This window comes from Chiroxiphia lanceolata, chromosome 4 (genome assembly GCF_009829145.1).
Source record: "Chiroxiphia lanceolata isolate bChiLan1 chromosome 4, bChiLan1.pri, whole genome shotgun sequence".
Lineage (NCBI taxonomy): Eukaryota > Metazoa > Chordata > Aves > Passeriformes > Pipridae > Chiroxiphia > Chiroxiphia lanceolata.
In genome coordinates, this window is record NC_045640.1 from 13,265,292 (window position 1) to 13,288,620 (window position 23,329).

A 23,329-nucleotide genomic window follows, 5' to 3' on the forward strand; every position below is an offset into this window, starting at 1 on the left:
GGAAGTATCCAGACCATTTTACCTACCTACTTTTGATAAGCACGAATGACCGTGCACTGGAAGAGATTACCCAGAGAGGTCGTGGTGTCTCCCGCTTTGGAGATATTCAAGAACTGTCCAGACACGGTCCTGTGTAATGAGCTCTAGGGAGGTTGGACCAGATGACCCACCTGCAGTCCTATCCAACCTCACCCATACTGTGGTTTTGTAATAAGGTGGGAAGAGTAGTAGATGTTGGATTCCATTGGTTGAGAAGAAGGAGATATGCTTTGGTCAGGTGAGTCCCACCCTCAAAGAATTTAACTTAAGGCTTTCAATCTCTTGGGGACAATGATGACCAAGAACAAGGAATCTTTCAAGATGAAGTTTTTTTTGCAGGAAGAGGCTTTTTTTTTTTTTTTCCTGACATTACAGAAAATGTGACTTCAATCATTAGAATTCCAAGTGGGTTAAAGAGCAGGTGTTATTTAGTAGTTTTTTTAAAGAAGGGTAAAATCCACTGCTGAGACATGTTTTTTTACCTTTTAAAATTATTAAAAATACTAAGGGGCATGAAATAGAGATTAAAGCCAGTTAATGGCAGTCTGGCCTTTCCAGTGAAATAACTGATAAAGCTGTTCAATAGTCATGTAAATGGCTGTTTGCACAGAGGATATCTCAAGAATTTGTGGTGGCTGAGGAGGTGGTCCATGCTCAAGATTAGTGCCATTTTAAAGTAAAATTGGGTTTACTTGACAAAGATTTAGATCTGTTTCCTGGCTGCATACATAATACAGTAGGTATTTTTTATTGCAGATATTTTAGCAGTGGTTTTTACATGGTAATTCATGGGCAACAGCATGCATTTGTCTAGTAAATGCCAGTAGAGTAATAGCCATGATTAAAAAAGAAAAGCTTTAAAAAACTAACTTCCCTTTATTTTTTGACAAATGCTAGAATTTAGATTAAGATAAAATTTAAAATGAAAAATATCCAGATGAATTAAAACATTTTATTCTTACCTCTGACATCACTGTCTTTTTTTTTTTTTTTTTAATGTTAGGGGACAGTGATGTTTTTTGGTTTTAATGGCAATCCTTTCTAGAACTTCACATTATGCAAATTTACACTCTTTTGAATTTGGTGGAATATCACAATATTTTCATTTCTTTCTAGGTAGGTTAGTTTCTGGAAAACTGAGAGGAAATCAAAAACCATCAATATTGTAATCAATATTGTAAAAATAATTAAAAATAGCAAAAGAAAACGAACGTAAAAAAAGACAAAGAACTTAATGTCTGGGCATTGAGACAAAATACAGAATTTTTGCTTAGCTGCATCCATAATGCTATAGAAAATATGATCTTTAGTGTTTCACAGAGTCTTACGGAACACCAAAGGTGAGCCTTTTTGAGAGAATCATACCAAATTGAAAATATAGCACAGACCATATTGTGAAACCATCAGTGTAGTAGCATCTTCACTCATCAGGGTTTGCATTAACCCACCTTTCTGCTGAGTTTCACTACTTTAGCTGCAGAAGAATTTGTTAATTCCAAGAGGCAAAAGAGTTTGTGGGTAAAACAGCTGAAGGAAAGGAATGATCCTGCAAGGAGATTATTTTTCTAGAAATTACATGTTCCAGTGTCACAGCTTTGATTTGGTGCTGTGTTATTTTCTGGTAGCTTTACCAGCTCTCCTGTCTATGGGGAGGACATTTGCCTTTGCATGGGTCACTGAGCTAGAACTTGTTCTGCTCCTGCTGGCTCTCATCTATCACCATGGATGCCTCTAACTGTGCTTCCTGTAGTGAGGAAATTCTCATCAAATAATTTTAGATCCAATCTCTTCATGCCTCAAAACATTTCAGGGCTGCCCTTTATGACCCCTGCATCGCTTTCAGCCAGCCAGCACTTTTTGTTAGTGCTGGGGAGAAATGCTGCACTCGTAACCTTGGGTAGAAACCAAGGACTTCTGGAGCTGCCTTGGGCTTCTGTGTTTATAGGGGAACATGTAAATGTATAGCTTTCACTTTCCACCTGATCTATGCTTGTGATGCTAGGATATGTTTGGGTATTCATACCACATTACCTAAATAAATGCAGTATCCATAGAGTGTCACAGACTCCCTCTGTAATCAGCACAGAAAATAAGTCTTTTATGGAAGAGCAGCAATCTAAACTGCATGCCCAAAGTTGGCCAATGTAAATGGTCTTTCAATTCCTGGATGTCCCTGTCTTGTTCCCTGGCCTCTTGTTCAGCTTGAAGTAAATGATCCAGGTGGCAGCTGCTCCTGGGCAGTGTCTCAGCTGGCCAAACGTGCTTGTGGTGGTTACACTAAGGAGACCAATAACCACAGTTTACCAGCATTTGTTCCCTCCTCTCATTGTGGGAAGCCGAGAACAGGAGGTGAAATGGGATCAAAGGCAGTGTTAGTGTTCATTGCTTGTGTTTACCACTCACCTTTCCTTATGTGGTGTATCCTGGGGACACTCCACAGTGATCACCCCTGAAAGACAGTGAGACTTCTTCTCTGAGCAGTGGCAACAATTTACACACTGTGCATTCTTCTTCATGTCGTAACAGAACTATATTTAGATGCAGGAGCTTGTCAGTAAATGCTCATTTACTGTAAATGCTTTGAGGGGTCATTTAAGAGCAATCTTACACCTCTGTGGCATTTCAGAGTTCCTTGATTTATGTTTTTTTAATGGACACAGTGATGTAACCATAGCTCATTAAAGATGCACAGAGGAAAACCAATATTATTTTAAGTAAAATGTATTTTATATTAAGTAACTCTTCCTGACCTGCAATATTTATAGTATTTGCATTTCTGGAACTTTTTCAAGAGGCAATGAGGTAATAATGCATAACTAGGTATACTAATTTTAGAAATAAATAAATAAGTCTTCAAAAACCCAAATGCTGAACCTGTTGTTAACAATCTGAAATTTGTTTTTGTGTGTAATTACAAGGAAAAAAACCTGTAACTGTGATCCTGTAACTATCATAAATTTGTATTTGGATGATAAAATGCTACTGTCCTGTGGTAGTCATTTCTATTCAGGGACATTTTCTATTCCTGCTTGCAGCTGTTATGAAAAGGTGCATAATTAAACTGCCATTTCTCTCTAAATTTGACTTCAGATCAGTGAAGATATTTGAAAAGGATAGTTTGCTGTGGTGCTAAAATTGATGTGGAGGTGAAATAAGATCAAGTATGTTAATACTATGTTTATGCAGACTAGGAGGGTCTGCATAAGAGTTCATGCAGTTGAACTAACACACTTTTGAAGTCCATTCAGGTTAACTTTCTTGGGTGTTCATAGGTAGACAAACCTGAATAACTTGTGTAGTGTGGACTGAGAGAATACGTGTGTAAAAGAATCATGTTAGAAATTTTGAGATTCTTCAAGAGGAGACCTAACATGAGACAATTTTTAAAATTAGTAATTTTTGTCTAATTTTATCTAGGTTTTTTTTTTTAATATCCCAAGGCAAATTTTTTGGCTGCAGTTAAAACTTCAAGATGTTTTTGTTTGTTTTGTTTGTTTTGAGGATGAGTGGACAAATGCAGGATTCTTTTTTAAACAATGCAGGAATGCTTCAAATTTAAACTAATTGGTATATTATCTTTTTTTCTTATTTTGCTAAATGTAATTTATTTACAGCTAATTTCTGTGAATATTTCTTTTAATGAATTCATCCAAACGGCTTGCACTAAATCCAAGGTAAACAGCATCGGAAAACTTCATCTAGCTTGAATTTCTTAAAATTGTAGTTTCTCTTGCAGATACTGCCTTCTTCCACAGACATTTCACAGGCTAATGGACAGCCAGAGGATCGCGAGACAGCTGCCAAAGTGAATGGGATGACTGGGTCAATACCTGCAAACTCTCAGCAAGAGGCAGATAGCACCCACAGTTCTCACATCACTTCAAATGTGTGTGCTGGTTCTCCTATCAAATTAACAAGCCCAGAGAGGATCATAGCCCTGCATCGAGAACTGAGACAAAACCACTGCAAAACTTACCGGGTCAGTAAAAATTTTCTCACTGTTTTTAGTTTAGTGAAATCTGTTATTTTTGGCAGAAGATACAGATATGTGAATGATTCCTTTGATTGTTGCACATTTGATTGTTAGTTTAAACAATCTGACAATAATACATGTTTTAAGTTTTTTGTTATGTATTTTCTTCCCCATTGTTTACATGTGGCTTGGGGCTTGTAAAAATAATGAAAAGGTTTTGCTTTCATCATGGTAAAATGATCTTCAAAAATTGTTGGATGTTTTAAAAAAAAAAGTTGTTATGTTGATCTTGTCCTACCTTTTTTCCCTGCAAAGTTTTTTTGGTGTTTTTTTTTTTTTTTTTTTAGTGATCCAATTATTCCTATGCCCTGAAGCTCTTTATAGTAATTTCCATTAACCGCAGGAATCCTGTTAAGAACAGAGCTGATCAATTGCAATTGCATTTGTGACAGTCTGCTGCTAAACTAAACACGCAAGAGATTTCACCCTCTCTGAGACAACATAACCTCTCCATATTTGTATGGAAAAAAACCCCCAAATATGCAATTACTGGAGACAGTTAGGTAGAGTAGTTACAAATATTACTCTACTGAATTTTATTTATAATCTTGGATTAAAATAAGTGTGATAAAACAAACTCATTGTTTCTGCTTTTGGCGTTAATGAAAAAAACATGGAAGATACTGAAATTTCCTTTTAGTTAAGAAATTTATTATACAATGAGATGATGACTCAGAATTCTGATAATATGTTACTTAGTCCAGTAACAATTCAAATTGAGTTTCCTGCTCCTTTTCTCTCTCACGGTCACACATAAAAAGGACCAATTAAAATATTGCCATAAAAGAAAACTATTATGGAGGGGAGAATGCAAGTAGCTCTTTGATTGATCTGACCTTTGTGAGCTCAAAGATTACTTTTTTATATAAATCGCATGAGCTGTAATTAAATCCCAATGAAAGCAGGACATGGGCCTTACGTAGAATTACGTGGGAAGCTATGGCTGAAATCACCTGCAGTGCACAGGGTGGTCTGTTTCCCCATAACATACAGAAACACACTGTGACATCCAAGGTTACGGTTTCTCTTCTTCTTTCCTCCTCAGATACCCACAGTTGTCTCCTCCAACTCAAATCCACAGGCCGATCGCAGCTTGCCCATGATCCATAAGGAAGCCCCTTGGCCTCTGCTGTCAAGGATGAAGGATGCACTGGTGCCTCTGGAGCATAGTGTCTTCTGGGCCACGAAGGGGAGGGATCAGTTGTAGAAACGTGGTGATGTGTTTTGGGGTCAAATAGGAAATCACCATGCAGGTGCTACTCCCCGGGGAACGAAACAGAAAAATGCCATTATGAATAAGGCATGGCTCTCTAGAGAAAAAACAGATGGCTCAACCTCAGCTACCACAGCAAAAAGCTATTTGTCAGACGTGTTGTCAGCAAGTAATAAAGGTCGAAATCCTGTGGGTAGGAATCAGCTGGCACAGGAAAGAATAAAACCTGCAGAAATAAAACAAGGTAAACCATCTAAGCAAAGTGATTTTTCCCATTGCTAGAAAAGTACTAATAATTTTTTAAAACAAAGATACTTTACTACTTAGCATGGCCTAGCAACTAGTTAGAGATGACTGAAAAATTTACATGAAAAAGAGCTGTAATACTTTTATGATCAAAATGTTTTTAGAACATTTGAGATCATTGAAACCTATGGATTTTTTAATTAGCTGGGCCGCCTCCCCATTTTCTTTTGCTTTTCTTTTAACAGAGGCTGTGAAGCAACCTGTTAAATCACTTTCAGTTAAATGTATGACCCATTTCTTCAGTGTGCAGTGACAGGTTCTGAGAGAGCATCTGCCTTGTGTGACTGTTTCTTCTGGAACTTCAGGAAATGTAGCATCATGGACTTCCTAGAAACTAATTTTACAGAAATTGGAGGGTCATTTTGTTGTGCTTCTTTAGTCTTGGGATACTTTTTAAAATTAAATCTTTTTTTTTTTTTTTTAATCGACTGAACTACAGCAGGATACCCAATGTATTACTCTAGGTGGTAGTATCTGTAAAATAGTATCCTTCAACTGTTACTTTTAAGTAACAAATTGAAGCTTAATTTGCTGGACAAGTCCACAACCACTTTCTTTAGGGGACAGAGTGGGCATCATGGGTACTGTAACATCTGAGTTCAAGGGCTGGAAGATTTAGACTGCACCCTGTGTTGCCAGACCCCTACACCCACCACAGGGAGTAGTGGATGGGGTGCCAGGCCACCTGCACTGGCACAGCCAGGACAGCACTTCCTCGTAGCCTGGCTCAGAAACACTTGTGGCATGGGATGTGTGAACCTTTGATGGATCCTGGCTAGGGAAAGGAGGAGGGAATAGTGTGTCTGTGCAGGTGGATGTGTGCACTAATGCTGGTTGACTCCAGGAAGTTTAACTCAGCATGGTTGTAAATTCCTCAAAATAGTTATTTATATTGTGATCCCACCAGATTTAATTCTTTTGGAAAACCTCCATTATTCATATCTCCCAGTTTTCTTTGTTTTTCGTCACTTATATTAGAAAAGGGCATTAACACACAGTAATACATGGCACAGTTCCTGTGCTTTTCCTCTGCATCCATTGATTACCCCAGTTGGTTCACATTATGTTACTACATTTGTTTGATGCTGCTTTTCGGAAGCCAGAAATAAAATGACTGGTTTTGATGAAATATTAATGTACACACTCACACTTTATTGTGGAAACCCGCCTTCAATTGCTCAGTTAGGTAGTGGTGCAGTTGCTTACAGCACTAACTGAATTGCTCTTCATCCAACATATCTTTAGAAAACACACACCAGATGCCAAGGGAAATAGTCTCTGGAAGGAATGTTTTTGAGTGTTATCTAAGCGGAGAAGACACCAGTGAGATTCCAAAATATGGGCTTTTGCTTTCATGTACCTTTCTTTTCTTCCTAATGCCAGGCCAGAACTTCCTTCTAAAGAGAGATATAGCTGCTATCCAGCCATCAGCTGCTTGGTCAAATGCAAAGACATTCTGATGTGGAAAAGCACCTGTAAACACTGAATGTGTGACTTTTATGTTGACAAAATGGTGCTTTAAGAATTAGCCCTTGTGAGAGCTTTTTGGAGCTTTATCTTGCTGTCAGTAAATACAGGGCCTGGTAGTTCAGTCTGAGGTCATAATGCATGAAGTGTGCTAATAATAAGGACATTAATAATAATATCCTATGATAATAGGCCTTTGTTATCCTTGTGTAGCTATCTATTTTGTGTTTGGGACTATAGTAACTATCCATGAAATTAAGCCTTTTTCAATCTAGTCCCTTTCTATCAAAGATGTGTGATTTATTTTAAATTGTAAGGCTTCGTTTTAAGCTAATTAGGTTATTTGGCCCCATTCTTCCTCCTGCTGGAATTAATAATTTCCTGAACAAGGGCCACAGACACACAGAGGCATAGATGGAGGAACAGACATTTGCAAGAATATTACCTGCACTGAAGCACTATAATGCAAAACAGACTCAGGCAATTCATCCAGCAAATGGATTCTGTGCTGGCACTTCATAGCTTTGCTTCACAAGTCACAGATTTCCTGTAGCCCCTTGTGTTTTTAATTTTTTAAGACATCTTACTTCATTTCTTCCTAGTACAAAGCATTGTTTAAAGATGTGCAGATACCATGATTATCATTTGGCCAGCTGTTTCAGCTGCTTTTCATTTTTCTTAAGTAAAAATGTGATAGTTTAGACACTACAGTGGAGGAATGTTAATAAATTAGCAGCAATCAGTTTGGAGCTCTGCATGCAACACCATTGGAAAAGGTGGGTCAGCTAAAGGTTTTCTCTTTTGAACTTCTGTCCTACTCCATTTTTCCCACTACTGAATGGGCAAATGAGAAGTGATAGTCAGATTATGCCAAATAATTATGCACTAATTGATCTACAAGAAGATTAGATGATGCATTGCACCATCAAACAAGGCACTTCAAATTCTTTAAACATGGTCATTTATAGAAATATGACCCAAAATGTACAGTGGTGGACCAGATGGTTCCTATATTGTTGTCCTGCCAGGCTGAGGTCCTTTGGGAGTCTTAGTTTGCTGACTGACACATTAGAATAATTAATTTTACCCTTTATTCTGTAAATTATTAGGTTTGGGTTTTTTTTGAAATTAAGGGTTATCAGTAGCAATGTGCTTACAGAGCACACCTGAACAGTTGACTTGTCTTGAATCACCTGTGGCCTGCTGTTTGTCATCCATGGACCTGCACGAGTCAAATGGCATTATCTGTACTTGACCAGATGATGAGGATACTTGGAAGGAAGCTGGATGACAGCATGTTCCCTACTGACAGATGCTCACTGAACCTGCTTCTCATTCAGACAAACTCTTCTACTTCCAAAGAAATTGTTTGAAAAGGCACAGAAAACTATTTTCTAGGATCAATAGTTAGCGGCAAATGTGTTAACATATTCAGACAATATTTGCCCAACTCTTTTTTTCTACACTTGAACTCCCTAATACTGAAGTCAAAATATCTCTTTTTAGCAGGAAGGCTATCTCTTTTCTCTCTAGTTTTAACAGAAGTATTACTTAAAAATAGAATCATATGGAGGCATTAACCTGAAATGGTGCCTAGTGCTTTCTAAAGGCTGTGTGAAAGATAAAAAGGGAACTCGTGGTGTACCTGTGACTACAAATGCACTGTGTATCAGCTATGAGGAAGAAATTGGAATCTGAGAGTCAAAAACCACTGGACAGAATAGCCATTCTTTTATGACAGGTGAAAAAAAATACATCACTTTCTTCCAACACTGAATAAGCAGATTTCTGTAATCAAAGAAAACTAATAATTCTCCTGCAGTTGTACCTTATCTGTTTTGCTCTTTATTGGTAGGAGAGGTCACAAACGGGGAATGTAATGCAGTTTTTAAGTTCATATGCAAAGAAACAGAACACCTACGATGACAGATCATGCATATTTTAAAAGAGTTCTCTTTAGTCAATGCCATTCTTGTATCAGACTACTCCTTCTACTCCTCTTGTTTTTCAGGAAAATAGCATTCATAATATTTGAAAAAAATAGTAAGTTGTCTTGTTTTTGTCCACACTCACCTGTGCATGCAGTCTCACTTAACTAGAAAGAATTCACTATGCAAGGCCAAAAGGTGAAGTCAGTTGCCAGTTACATTTTAGGAATGTCTAGAACAGACATGCTTTGATGAGAATCAGTGGAAAGAACAAGGTCAGCATCCCCCTTAAGAACTGATATTCTGGAGAAGGCCTGGAAGGCACTGGAAAGATGACAAAACTCATTCTCTTTCAAATAAATGATGCCAGTGTCAACTCTAGGTTCTGCTGGATATTAAACATTTGTAGAAGATGCAGAAGGGTTGCTCCTGAAGCCCTCCACTCTCTATCTGTTGCTTGTCTTGTGCTATGAAAAGCTTTTATGCACGTAGGAAATTTGGGGATTATGCTCAGTCTGTGGTCATTCAGCTGCATGCTCAGGGCTGGTATTGGTATGAGTCAGAACAAAACCAAGTTGCCCATGATTAAATTTTCTCTACTCCCTAATAATCCCTGTTTATATTTTTTTGAGTAGTAATTCTGATTTGTAAAAGTACTATCTAATACCTTCTTAGTAACAGCCTTTTCATTGAGCCCTTAAGGTGATGGATATTAAAGCCCCTAATTAAAACCAGATAATGTGTGAAAGATTTCTATAGTGCAGGCCTTTCTCTCAGAGCTCGATTAAACCAAGAAACTCATATATCTGTTTACACAACTGTATTCTCATCAGGGCAGGGACCTTGCAGCATTGACTTAGGTCCATCCTTCTCACAGTAGCTTTTTCTTGGAAATAAAGAGAACAAGAAAGGCTAGGAGAGAAAATGGAGTATTTCAGAAACACTGGCCTATTACATTTAGCTAGGAATGCAATCTTTCCCTATTCTATGGCTCTGATGCTATCAGTCAGGATAATGGTGAACCACAGAATAATATGTTCATTTACATATAAATCTGTATAAAATACTTCTGTGCATATATAATCTCTCTATATATGTTTAGTTGCATGCAGTTTTGCATGAATAAATATAGTATAAAATAACAGGGATAAGTGATTTTCTGCAGATCTTTATTTTTTTCCTTTTTTCCTGTCTCTCTTGGAATTTGCAAATAGAAGTAGGAATATGAGAAGAGACTGATTTTTTTAAAATTTAAACCTTAAATTAAGAGGAACCTAAGACTATATAGTGAAAATTGTGGTTTTACCTTGATTCCACTGCAGGTTAAAATCCATGTTTGTATGAATCTGTCTTCCCTTTCCCAAATACTCTGGATTCCACTGGTGTATTTGCATGCCCCACTTGTCAGTCCAAGTGTAGATGGCAGTGAGACCAGGCCACTGGGAGATCCTTGCTCTATAGCAGTGTATAGCTCTATAGCTCCCTGTTGTTTCTTGCTGCTGAAAGATGGGAAGAAAATGATCAGTGGTTGTATAAAATATTGTTAGTACAACTTTGTCTTGTTTTTATATGCATAAAACATTGAACCTTCACTGGGTGGGAATTAGACACCACTAGAGAAAGTGTCAAGCTCCCACAGTGGAAGCCAGACTGACTTGCACCCTTGTTAAAGATCTCTTGAACTGTAGCCACTGTCATATTTCATGTAATGTAAACTGTCTGCTTTTGGAAATCTTAATGTAGTGTGGCAAGTTCTTGAGAGAAAAAGCTATGACTTGTGAAGTAAGCAGCTTTTAAAAAGAAGAGAGAAAAAAGAAATAGTAAAAAAAGAGCTAGAGGATCCTGTTACAGATGGTGGGTTAGGTTCAGCAGGGTGCAACAGCAGCTCAGTTTCAGCCTGGTGATCCAGAGCAGCTGTGAGCCTGGCTTCCCAGGCACTGAGACTGTCTTTATGTTCAAGCCATTAGTGAAACAGGTCAAATATCTAAGTATGGGGGAGAGAGTTTTTTTGGTTTTTTTTTTTTTTGGTAGGTTACTGCTGGGAATATTTATTCAATGATTACTCAGAAAATTAAGATGTTACCCGTTCTGCCTAGTCACTGCATTTTTGATTATGGTGTGAGAACATGGAACAAAGGAGAATTTCAGTAAAGGATTCCTGGAAGTTCATTGGGGTTATACTTGTATTATTTGGACAATTTGGAAGCTGTGAATTGCCATGGCTTCTCAGCATATGACTGGCTGGTAAAGCCTCCTTTGAGTGGGAAGCACCTGGAGCACAATGCTGATTTTTGTAGTGCAGCTCCGAGGCTGAAAATCATGAGCAATTCTTTCTCATCCTTAGTAAAAGCTGCAGCTAGAAGGGAGGATGTGGCTGTCCCTTGCCCCCACCATCTGCTTAGTGCTGCCTCTCTGCTTTCCCATCTGTGGGCTGGGGACTCTGTCTCTCAGCAGCCACATCTCCATTCCCAGCTGGCTGCAGACAGTCCCTTCTGGTAAATGGGCTTTAAAATCTGGGGGTAAGGCTGCCTAGCTGGAGGGTACTGATAGTTTGCCACTGTTTGCACAGAGAGCTTTGCTTGGGGACAAAAGGCTGTTCTTGTCACTCAAAGGAGCTGATTTGTAGGAGAAACCGCACCCCAAAATGTAGCTTCTCTATTGATAGAGAGGGATTGTACTCTGCTCATCCCTGCCACCCTTACAATTTTATGTGCCTTTTCTGTGCTGGATATGATCACCAATATGAGGTGGCTTCTGAACTAACAGTTAATTAGAGACCTTTTGTGGGTAGTGGACTTTTTGCAAATGACTGTTTGTAGATGAGCAGACAGGCGGTCTGAGATACAAAAGCTTGGCAGAAAGAAATAACAAATGTACAAATGTTTTTAATATGATCTGGATACCACATCATTTTGTAAGGCAGATGTATACTGTCTGTATCTTACAGCTGGTGAGTATAAGTCTAGAGAAACTAAGGTCCAACCAAAGAGCTTTGATTAAGAGCACACAGCATTATCAACCCTAAATTAATCCATGGTTTCATGGAGGACAATTCCTAAGTCTGAGCTGGGAGGTAGAGATCTTGATCATTTATTTTTTTATGATAGCTGCAGAGGCTTTTATCCCCTAATTTACCTCTCATGGCTCATATGCCTCCATTGCCTCCTATTCATGAACAGAAATTGCTGTCTCCTCAAACCTGTCAGTGTGGCTGCTCGAGTGATAAATTCCGGAAACCATTTCTGTCAAAATGAGCCTACTAAAGAGTAAATGACCACAGAAGGAGCTCTGCACTAATTCTGGGGAATTAGTGGTGGGTGGCAGGTGGCTGGCCCTGAGTGAGTGTTGGAGAGGGTGTTGGAGGCAATGATCTCTTCAGCCTTTTGAAACCTAAGAAATGAAGCTGCAACTGATATGGGCAAGAATGCTGGTGTGTTACATGGACTGAATTGGGTTCAGAACAGAAAGTACCTTGTGTGATGATACTCAGAAGAGCCAGAAAAAAACCCCTGCTTGTTAACAAATAATGTGGATATCATCATGGGAGTCCACTGTAGACTGCCTAGCCAGGACAATGATGCCGATGAATTATTCTTTGAATAAATGCTGAATCAACAGCCCTTGTCCTTACAGGGAACTTCAACTTGCCAGAAATTAACTGGGAGCATCACACAGCTGGCACTAACAGGTCCAGGAAATTTCTAAAACACCTGGATGACAACTTCATGGTACAGGTACTAAGAGCGATGACTAGGAAAGATGCCCTCCTTGATTTTCTTCTTGTTAACAAAGAGGGTTTCATGAATGAAGTAGAGATTGGTATCTCTCTTGCCCACAGTAGCCATGAAGTAATTGAGTTTAAAATCTTTGTTGACAGGAGGAAAAGTGCCACTAAAACTTCAACCCTGGACATGAGGAGACCAGACTTTGGGCTGCTCAGGGCTCTAGTGAGTAGGGTCCCCTGGGAAAATGCTTTTGAAGGTGCTTGGGTCAATCAGTTCTGGTCATTTTTTAAGCACCACCTCCTAAGGGCATAGGGGCAGGCAATTTCAAAATGGTGGAAGTCAAGTAGATGAGGAAGAAGGCCAGCTTGGCTGAAGAGGAATCTTCCTTTGGAGATATGGCAAAAAAAGAAGGTGTATGCCCAGTGAAAGCAAGATCAGGTGATGTCCAATGTGCCGTTTTGGGTACGACAACATAAGAAAGATACAAAGCTACTAGCACTGAAAGGAGGGCTACAAGGATGGTGAGGGGCCTTGAAGGGAAGCCATATGAGGAGTGGCTGAGGTCACTTGGTCTGTTCAGCCTGGAGAAGAGGAGACTGAGGGGAGACCTCATTGTAGTCCATAACTTCCTCATGAGGGGAAGAGGAGGGGCAGGCACTGATCTCTTGATGATCTCTTGATGACCAATGACAGGACACAAGGGAATGGCCTGAGGCTTTGTCAGAGGAGGTTTAGGTTCTTCACCCATAGAGTGGTTGGGCACTGGAACAGGATCCCCAGGGAAATGGTCACAGCACCAAGCCTGACAGAGTTCAAGAAGCATTTGGACAATGCTCTCAGGCACATGGTGTGATTCTTGTAGCTGTCCTGTGCAGGGCCAGGAGTTGGACTTTTATGATGCTAGTGAGTCCTTTCCAAATCAGAGTATTGTGATTCTGTGATTCTGTTATATCTGACACCTGCATCTTTCCCAGAACAGCATATTCCTGTTGTCCCCCTTGTAGATGACTCTCTGAGACTGTGATTTGCACTGACTTTCCCATGTGGACATACAGTTGACTCAACATTTCCTGGTTCTTCTCTGGTGACATGACATGACAGGATTCACCTCATCATAATGTAGGTTTAAAATAGGCAAAGTGCCTTTTCAATTCACTGACTATAAGTGGAGTGGAACTACCTCAGATGTCAAGTCTACACTGCAGGAAAAAGGGAAGATGATTCCCACCCAAGGAACTTTAGTAGTAAAGTGACTAAGGTCATGTGGGACTTGGTTGTGGTGACCTGGTACTGCCTAGCAGGCAAAAGGCTTGAAATTTTCCTCCTGTGTCCTAGGTGACTGTTCTGAACACCAGACTATTCTTCCTAAAAGAAAAAATGGACATTAACACTTGGAAACCTCTCTTTTGTGTTGTTCTAACTCTTTTTTGACTCTTCTCCCTGAGGACTTTTCCCTTGTACTTATACCTTGGATTAACTATTTAGTTTTGTCTTAATTTATGGTCACAAACTCCGGATTCACTGTAAGATGTTTAGATACCAGTTTATAAATATATTAAACAGGAAATTAAACATGCGTGTAGATCTGAAGCCTTATTGACCTGACAGGTTCTCCCAGGGCCCCAGGAGATGAGAGGCAGCATTCATCGAGTGAGGCATTGAGCATATGCCAGGTGTAGTGCTAATACTCTTATGCTTTTGCATAAAAATAAGCCAGATTCACTGTTCTTTATTTGTGAACTATGCACTCCTCTTTACTTGTCCATCCTTCCTCTTGAGTAATGTAAAAAAGAGGACAATGCAGAAGAGAGGGAAACAGCTTAAAATTAGTGTATTCAAACACATGAATTCAGCCTGAGCTGTGGAGAGTTCTCTTCAGTGGATTAGTAGCTGCAGCACTGCCATTCTCCTGGGAAATCATCTAAGCACATGTGTTTCCTTTAGAAGGCTTCTGACCTCTTTTGTGTTCTTCTTCTTCATTTCTGTGTCCTAAGTAAGGTGATATTAAAACAATTCCTTGTTGGTATGCTTCCCTGGGAGCTTTACAGAGTGTAAAGGAGGGAAGTGGTTTCTGCTGCTCCTAAATTAAAAGCAATTGCTCAGACTCTGAATGTCTAGAAGATGTCTGCTAAGAATGAGTGCTGCTCTTTGCATTGGCAAACTGGATGCTGGGGAAAGAATAATGTGATTGTCAAGACACGTCTTTCAGTTCAATAAACTATTTTGAGAAGAAGGCTCTGCCTCAGTTTAATAGGAGTCCTTGGGAAAAAAAATTCTAAATTCTAGAATGAAAACGAAAACTTCTTTTCTATTTTGAAATAAACATACTCTCTTCTTCAGTACAAGGGTACATTGTAAATTAGGCTTTTTGTAGATATATAGGGTATGAATAAGACAATTGCCTTGGCAGTATTGTTAGAACTAATAACTTCTGTGTGGATAAATCTGACCCTTTTGGAATGTAAAAACATTCATATTTTATTTTCTAGCCTAGCTTTTCCCTCAGAAGAGGTTGTCTTTTCTGTAAGGCTTATTTGAAATGTCATGATATACAGCCTATTATGAATTACTACTTTAGAGCTCTCCGTTGAACAGAGGTTGTAGCAATATATTATTTTGCATCTCTCAACTGCATACTCTGGAAGCTTAATATCAGGGGCCTCCTTCCTGCCCCACAATGATTGTTTTGGGACTAATTACCAAGTCACAGTGTTGTACAAAATGTCTGAATCAGCTTGTCAAAGTCCTCCTTGATTATCAGCGGAAGGAACTGCTTTTCCATCTGCGTGCTTTATATAGGGACCCCTTTGCATGGGGGTTTCCCCTCCCTTCTGTCCCTTGGCAGAGAGTTTGCACTGCTCCCACAGTCAGTGCACCCGGTGTGTTTTCCCTTGGCAGCAAAATCATGACATCCTCAACCATCACAGGGCTGACACCCATCCATTGACACTCAAAGAAAATAAAACATCAGTCACACGGACTTCAGGCCCTGGGAGCTGCACTGCTGCCTTCAGCTCATGGAGCCATGGGATCCTTGGTATTTTTGAGTTGCTGTAGCTGAACCCAGTGTTATCTGTAAGTGACCACACCATTAAAAAATCAACTTCTAATTTATTACCTCATTTATAGGCCCACTTGATAGACCTCTGACATAGCTGAACTTGCATTCAATGATTAATGTGAAATAAAAGGTAGTGTTACATGGCCCAGTTAGATTAGATGCTTATGATCTAATCCTGTCAGTCAGCCACAGCTGTTAACCACTTTATATCCTCATAAAAGACTGTACCTGTGCTGCTGTAGGTTTTCAGGCTAAAAAAAGATCATATTATAATAAGAGTAATAGCCAGAGCTTATATAAGAGAATAGGATAATTATACATAATCAGAAGTTTATAGGAGGATATGCTTAAACAAATAAAATTTTTACCACATAAAATGTTATGGTGATTTTTCAAAGTCACGAGAAGGTTTTAGGAATCCAGATTTCACTGCCTTTCTTTTAGGTGGTAATTAACTTCTCTTATGTCTTTGAAAATGTCCCCTATATTATTGAATTTGATTATACATACCATATATAATCACTTAGGGCCAAAGTTGAGGAATTCTTTGTGATTTTTAAAATCTTGGTTTTATTCGGTGCAAATTTTCAACTGAAGTATTTACCCATTGGACAGTATAAATAAAAGTAGTTGAAGAACCTCAGGGTCCTGGTAACACTGAAGAACCCTGGGACCTGGTAACATTCACCTTTGTAAAACCTGGCAAGCGACAGGACTGTTGAAGAAGCATTTCATCTCCCTGGGCTTCAGGAAGTGGCTGCAGATCTGACTGCTGCGCTTCAAGGACAGTCACGTGTGGGCTTAATGGGAATTAACAGATTCCAGAGATCGTAAATGAATGTTCCCCTTAGGAAGGATGCCTTTCTTCTCACCCTTTTTGTGTGTTGAGATCAATATCTCATCAGGGGAAACCTTCAACACAGAATGTTTTGAACGAGTGTACGATAAGTAATGTTCTCTTTACTGCATGTGCGCTATAGGAAAAAAAGTTTTCCTGGTATAATGAGTAATAAGTAGAACAAAGATCATTTGGGAATAAAATGTATCTGTTTGATCCATTTGATAATTTCCATCTGGATAGCATTTGCTTCCCTCAGTAAAGGGAACGGGAGCTGCCTATTTCTAGGCAATCTGTTGAGTTTCTTTCATAGAAAAGGGCAGTTTAGCTTTTCCTTCCATATGGGCATACGTTATTACATTTACAAACATGTTGTTCATCTTTTTTTTTTTTCAGATCCTATAAGAAATCTTAATTTCTAGGTGAGTTGGGATGTGGGTTGGATATTCTTTTCTTGTTTTTTCCATAAATCCTTAAGAGAGAAGAAAGACCCTCGCTTTTCTGTATAGATAGGTACTAGTTAATTTACTAAACCAAAAGAAACCTTGCTTTTCAGAGCAGAAAGTAAGTTAGCTGTAATAAGACCAGAATAATCATTGTTCCTCTGGGCCTGACCATGCTGGAGGAATACAGGTCTGCATGTGTGGCTCCCTGGTATCATGGAATCCAAGTCATGAAACCTCTGTCATAAATTAAGCAAGTTCTACCTCAAGATTCCCCCTCTAGAACAGTGGAGTATTCTAAACATTAAAAAAATCATTATACCACAGAGAAACTGTTTTCTTAGTACAATGAGGTGACACTGGTTAATGCTGTGGGTTTGCCCAGGGACTACTGGATCTTGTGCATTTGTAACATTTTTAATGAGCTTTTGAGAAAACTTGGGTATCAATGGGAGAACATCAGAGCTGCTTCACTCTGGCACCCTGGGTGGGCAGGGGGGTCTACACTCTGCTTCTCTCGCTGAGCAGAGTTGTTCCAGCAGGAATTCCTCTTGCCCAAAATATCAGGAGTTACCCAAGTGCAACAAGCACACAGGCATCGGTGCTTTGTCCTGCAATACTTCTATTTGGAAACTGATTCTGTTCTCTTCATAACTTTTTTTTTGGAAGTGCTTCTGTCTAAAACCTTTGGAAAAGTACAAAACCCTCTTTCTAATATTCCTGCAAAAAATAGGATAACCCAATTTTCTTTATGAAAAGGCAAGCTTGGAATTTCTTTTCCTTTGGCAAACCCATGTGCTGTAGTCTTGTACAATTGGAACATTGTATGACTGCCTGGAGCCAAGGAAAGGGGCAAAAATTAGGAAACGAATATGACTCTGTGCCTGGTGTTTTAGGGCCACAGCTCCTTCATTTTCTTACTAGTAGGCCATAGACACTGCTTATTCTCTCTTTCTTGGTTTACTTTGGTAGGTGTGCCCAGACAGCTCAATTGGAAATTCATCCACGGAACAGTTCAGAATTAAAACAGCCTTTTGTTGCTGCCACTGATAATCATTTGCACTACCAGCAGTTGTCACCCCTAATCAGAACCATAAAAGCATGGATGGCTTCCAAATGCACTAATTCATCACCAGAGTTATGATTTTAGCAGCAATTGCTCCTTAGCATTTTGCACCTGGAATTGTTATTAATTTTCATATTTATCAAATAGCCGTAAATTGAGACCTCTAGGTTGCAAGTACTTGTAAGCTAAAGAGGTTTGTGAAGGATATTACACTCCAATTTCAACAGAGGCTTACCCTGATTCTGTAAAAGTTCAGTTAGGGTCTGGTCCTCAGAGGTTTTTCAGTGCCTTGGCAATCACATATTTCATCAGTGAGTTATGACTTTTGGATTTCAATGCTTTTTTGTTTTTTCCATTGCCCTGTCTACTTTTTGGTAGTGCTCAGACTGGACACAAGTAATCTGAGAGAGAGCAAGCTCTGACTCTGTTACACGGTGGGTTTGAACTGGGTCCAGGCCATAAATCTCATGTTTGGGATGTGCAATCCAAAAGACAAGCACAGTTCCTAACTTCCAGAAAATAGTGGGCTTTTTTCCGTGTTCTGACCTTTAACAATCTGCACCAGTGAACAGAGCCATGTCACAGACAGCTGGTAGGAAGGCACTTGCCTCTTTTGCAGCCTGCATCTGTTGTTCCTCCAACATGGGAAGAGGGGTCCCACCAGACCTCACATGCCAGTGTCTCAAACGCAAGATTTTCCCAGTATGATGAAACGGATCTCTTTTCTGAGAAGCTCTGAGATTTCTTTTTGTTGGAAACAAGATTTAGCTGGAAAAAGAGGATTCCACATTAGCTTGGTTATCTGTCTTCTTCAGGAGGGCTCCTAACTGTCATGGTGACAGGAGGTGATGAAAAGGAGAGTTGATGGGGTTTCTGGTGGCAGGGGATCTCATTATTCACAAAGTCCACAAGCCACAGGGAAATTATGAAGGATTTAAGGCTAGCAGGCTGAGTTGGCTAAAGGTGTTTTTTTCCTACTCACTTTAAAGAAGGAGAGGAGGAAGAGAAAAAAGATTTAAGAGAAGAAATGATGGAAACAACAATCTGTCCAGAAGCAGAAACAGAGGCTGGTGGAAAAAGTGATGAAGTTGTGTTGAGACAGAAGGACTAAAGGAAAACAGGCAAACGTGTGTCAGGCAGGACAACAATTTGAACTTGAATCCTTGTTTCTCAGTTCTGATGATTATGTTTTATAGGACATATATATACTTAATTTTTAGCACACATTTCATTCTTCAGTAGAGCATGGTTAAAACCAGAAACATTACAATTCGTGGTGAAGATATAAACAGCTTCCTTCAGTGATGGAAGGTTTTTTGTACTGCTAAATGGTCTATATTAGAAACAAATAATATAACTACTGTAATTGCTTGTCTTTCTCCAAACTGGTGTTTGCATGGAACATTTTCAGCAAGGTACCTGAAATAATATTCAGGATGAACTCTAATTCTGGATTGCCTTATGTGTATGTTGCTCATGTAGTAATTATAAAGGGAGAAAACAGTTTTTATTAGATTTCTTATAGATGCATTTTAAGAAGCAAATGTCATATGATGCATTAGGCTATTCTTCAGAATGGGAAAAAAAGGAGGAAGTGTCCTTCTGTTCCCCAGAGCTTTAAGAATTCATGGCTAAGACAGTTAATGCAAACATTTTTCACATGAAATTCAGTCTCACTGTGGAGGTCTTTGTCCCTCCACAGCACACAGCCAGAATTAGAAGTCTTCTGTTGGGTTGACTCAGATGGGAAAGCTCCTGTGCCCAGCTGCATAGAGCCCAGGTACTGAAGGCTCCATTATCAGGGAGCGGAGAGGGAATGGGTCAAAATGAAGAAACAGATGCTGTCTAGGCAGCAATTCCCACTCATTTTGTTTAGTCACCTGGCTGTTAAGGAAAGCCCATGACAACATGTTTTCAGCTCACAGTCTTTTTGTAAGATTAGCTGTGACAAATACAACACTTTGTTTTCCATGGAGAGAGGTGATGTTTGTTACTACTGAGTCACTTAAGTTGCAGTAGTGGATTTTCTTTTTTCTTCTTCTGAAAGTATCTTTAGATGAGATAGAAGTAGTATCTGGTTAGCAAACACAAATTAAACAGCCAGCTGAAGCTTTCTTCCTTTGCCAGAGCCCTTACAGCTCTCTTTGTGCTCTCTAAGATTTTACCCAGGCAGATCATGGCTTTTTCAATCCTGATGATGTGTGACAGTTGGATCTGGCTAATATCTATGCCCTTAATGAGTTAATAAAGTGGGCAACAGCATTAAGAATTTATTTTGTACCTTTTTCAGATCTCTTAATTATGAAACAGCAGTGGTACTGCTGCTAAAAAGGGTTTTGCTGCTGCTGAGTCATGGCAGGACAGGGCTTGTGCAAGTTGTGCCTGTGTGGTACCCGCACACACGCTGACGCTGTGGCCTGGACGTCCTTTGAGCAATTAAGTTACAGCATTCAAATTGCTGAATGTCATTTAAGGCATAATTTTCTAAAAATTGACTTTATTCTTACTTGCAAGGTTACCTTCTCGTGTATTTTGCAGGCATATACTAGAACACAACTAGCGAAGTCAAATAGTCCAATTGTTCTGTTGTTTCTAATGCTTAGAGAATGGAAACTTGTTTGTGGCTAGTATAGAAATATGCCTGTTGACAGAAAGGGAGATTAATAAAAAAATGAGCCAGCAGCTGGAGGTAGACACCTGGGGAAAGAGAAGAGGGCAAACTGATCTTCCTCAGGGCTTTCGTCACTTGCTGCTCAAAGACTTTTCATGTAGCAGAGTTGGTTTCTATTCATTCAGTGAACCTTGATGGACTTTCCTTCTATTAAGTTGCCAAGTCTCTCTCGAACCCATATAAACTTTCTCTCTTTGCAATATATCATGGAAAGGAGTCCCAACACTTAATTGCACATTAAGAACCAGTTTTTAACAAACCTGTTATGAATCAATGCACCCTGGCTCTTGTCATTCCTGGTTTCCCTCTCTATTAGGTGTACTCTTACCCAAGAATCAGTCTTCACTGTAGAAAGTAAAGTTTGCACAACAATCTGCCTCACAAACAGCATCTTTGTTCATTCTTCGCTTTTGGACTCAAATTTCCAAAGCCATTTCATGTCATATATAAACATTTTTGAAAAGTTCTAAAACCTCTCTCCTCCAAAATTGCAGACTTTGTTGTAAATTGTCACTTACTACTTTTTTCTCACTTTTAAATTAAGAGAAAGTGCTCACTGGGTCAATTCCAGAGCATAGACAACACTTTTGGAGATATAACTAAGTTAGGAAATAAACACCTTTTTTTTTTTTTTAACTATTCCATGTAAGTACTTCCATTTGATATACTTGACATTTCTTATGTTTTGTCTCCTCTGTACAGCACCCTGGAAATCCTCAGTTTCACAAATTATTGTCTCAGGTTACTACAGGCCAGGGCAAAGGAAGTAAGAATGAGAGTCTCCTCTTGTCAACCCTTTAACACTGTGTACGTATCTCCAGGCTTCCTCTTCCTTTTTCAGTTGCTACCTGTTCTGATAAGACTTTTAAAGCCAAAGCCTTTATGTCTTTAGGTCACATTTCTACCCCAAATGCCTGCTCATTCCTCTGTTGAATATTAAGAAAGACAGTCACCCTTTTCTGGTTGAAGTGTTGTGTTTCTCAAACTCCTACTTTGTGAATTTAGCAGCTATTTGTTTCAGCTATTTTCTTTTTCATTCCATCCTATTCTATTACACCTACTTATTTTCATTCACTATTTTGTCTGTTAAATGACAGATTACTTTATTAATATAATTTTACTACCACATGTGATTCAATATTTTAATGAAAGTTTATTAGAGTGCCTAGCTAATGCTGAAGATTATTCATTACATGAGTAATGTTTTAATAATCTCCAAAACATAGAATTAGTAGGGAAAATCACAGTGTTGATAAGGAAGGGCTGATACTGGAAAGCTGTGTCCCTGTTGAACCAAAGCATTTAAAGCATGTGCTGAAATTGCATTGTAACTTGAATGCTGTATTGGCCAGAGGGTAACAATTGACTTAATAGTACAAAGTCAGATAAAATGTTGTGCTGAACTGGGGACACTAAAATTGACTTTCCTCACTAAAAAGATGAAACCTCCAGTGCCTAATTTTATGCTATGTCAGTGATTAAAAACGCAAATGAAAATAGTATTCTTGTCGTATGATTTTTGTTTTCTCTTCAGGGATGACTTTGCCAGTTGGATCAGTCTACATTATTTAACAGTGGGAAGAGGCAGCCTGATGTTTGATTCAGAGAGATGATGATGAATTAAGATGTTGCAATATGACTTTCATTGCAGAATACAAGGTAAGTTCAATAAAAAGGAACATTTAATGTTTTATCTCAAAAGTCATTAACTTCAATTTAATTTTTATGCTTTTATTTTTGTATAGTTTCATTTAGATAGATAAAACCATCTATGCTAATTTTTAGGAGTGTTAAATTTCAAATACAGCTCATTGATCTTGAAAGACTCAATAAAATCAATAGAACCATTGCTGGTGACAAACCCACATCTGCCATTTTTTCCACAATGGTCACTGACATATAATCTCTTTTGTTGCCTTACCAAAAAACAAAACAATAAAAAAAAAAATTAAGCAGCAAACTAAATAGAAACTTATGTCATCAGAATAGTTTTAAAATCAGCTTTTAAAAATTTGGCTTAATGTAATTATTATATTTTTAGCTGAAATACCATATTTATTTATATTTCCTATTCCCCTTGGAGGCTAGATTTCTTGCTCTCATTGATTCTGGTCAATTACTTGGGTTTGGCCAGGACTCAGGTTGTGCACTGTTGCTGAGTCATCCAATATGTATCAACTATTTATCTGCCTCTGTGAGCTGTGTAATGTTTGCTTTGATCATATTTGAGATCCACACAGTCTTAAGTCTAGTTCCCTTCACCATGCCTTTAAAATACAGCAGCTTTATCTTTTACTGAGGTACAGAGAGATTTAAGTCCAAGGTCATGCACAGTCTGTAGCAAATCAAAATATCGAAGTCTGGTCTAAATCCAAAGGCAGTGCACTAAGCACTAGATCCTCTTATGTCAAGAAGGAAGAATTGACAAATTTTTACCGAATACAAATAAATGTATTAAAAACTGACATGTAATTTTAATGGGAGATTGATTTATTTGCATTAACTAGTCTGGAGAAAAGAAGATCAAGGGAGAGAGACC

At 38.8% G+C, this 23,329-nt stretch overlaps 1 protein-coding gene across 4 annotated transcripts in view; it reads left to right on the forward strand.

Annotated features, from left to right (window-relative positions):
* Window positions 1-23,329, forward strand: part of C4H4orf50 (chromosome 4 C4orf50 homolog) — an 87,685-nt gene that overhangs the window by 31,468 nt on the left and 32,888 nt on the right. For 3 of the 4 annotated variants that reach the window (XM_032685011.1, XM_032685010.1, XM_032685008.1), the window contains 4 exons: window positions 3,764-4,018; window positions 5,118-5,529; window positions 21,493-21,597; window positions 22,325-22,449. In XM_032685011.1, coding sequence (XP_032540902.1) covers window positions 3,764-4,018; window positions 5,118-5,279 — 417 coding nt within the window. In that variant the 3' untranslated portion in view covers window positions 5,280-5,529; window positions 21,493-21,597; window positions 22,325-22,449. The remainder of the gene's footprint in view (window positions 1-3,763; window positions 4,019-5,117; window positions 5,530-21,492; window positions 21,598-22,324; window positions 22,450-23,329) is intronic. The other variant, XM_032685009.1, reaches the window with a different exon arrangement.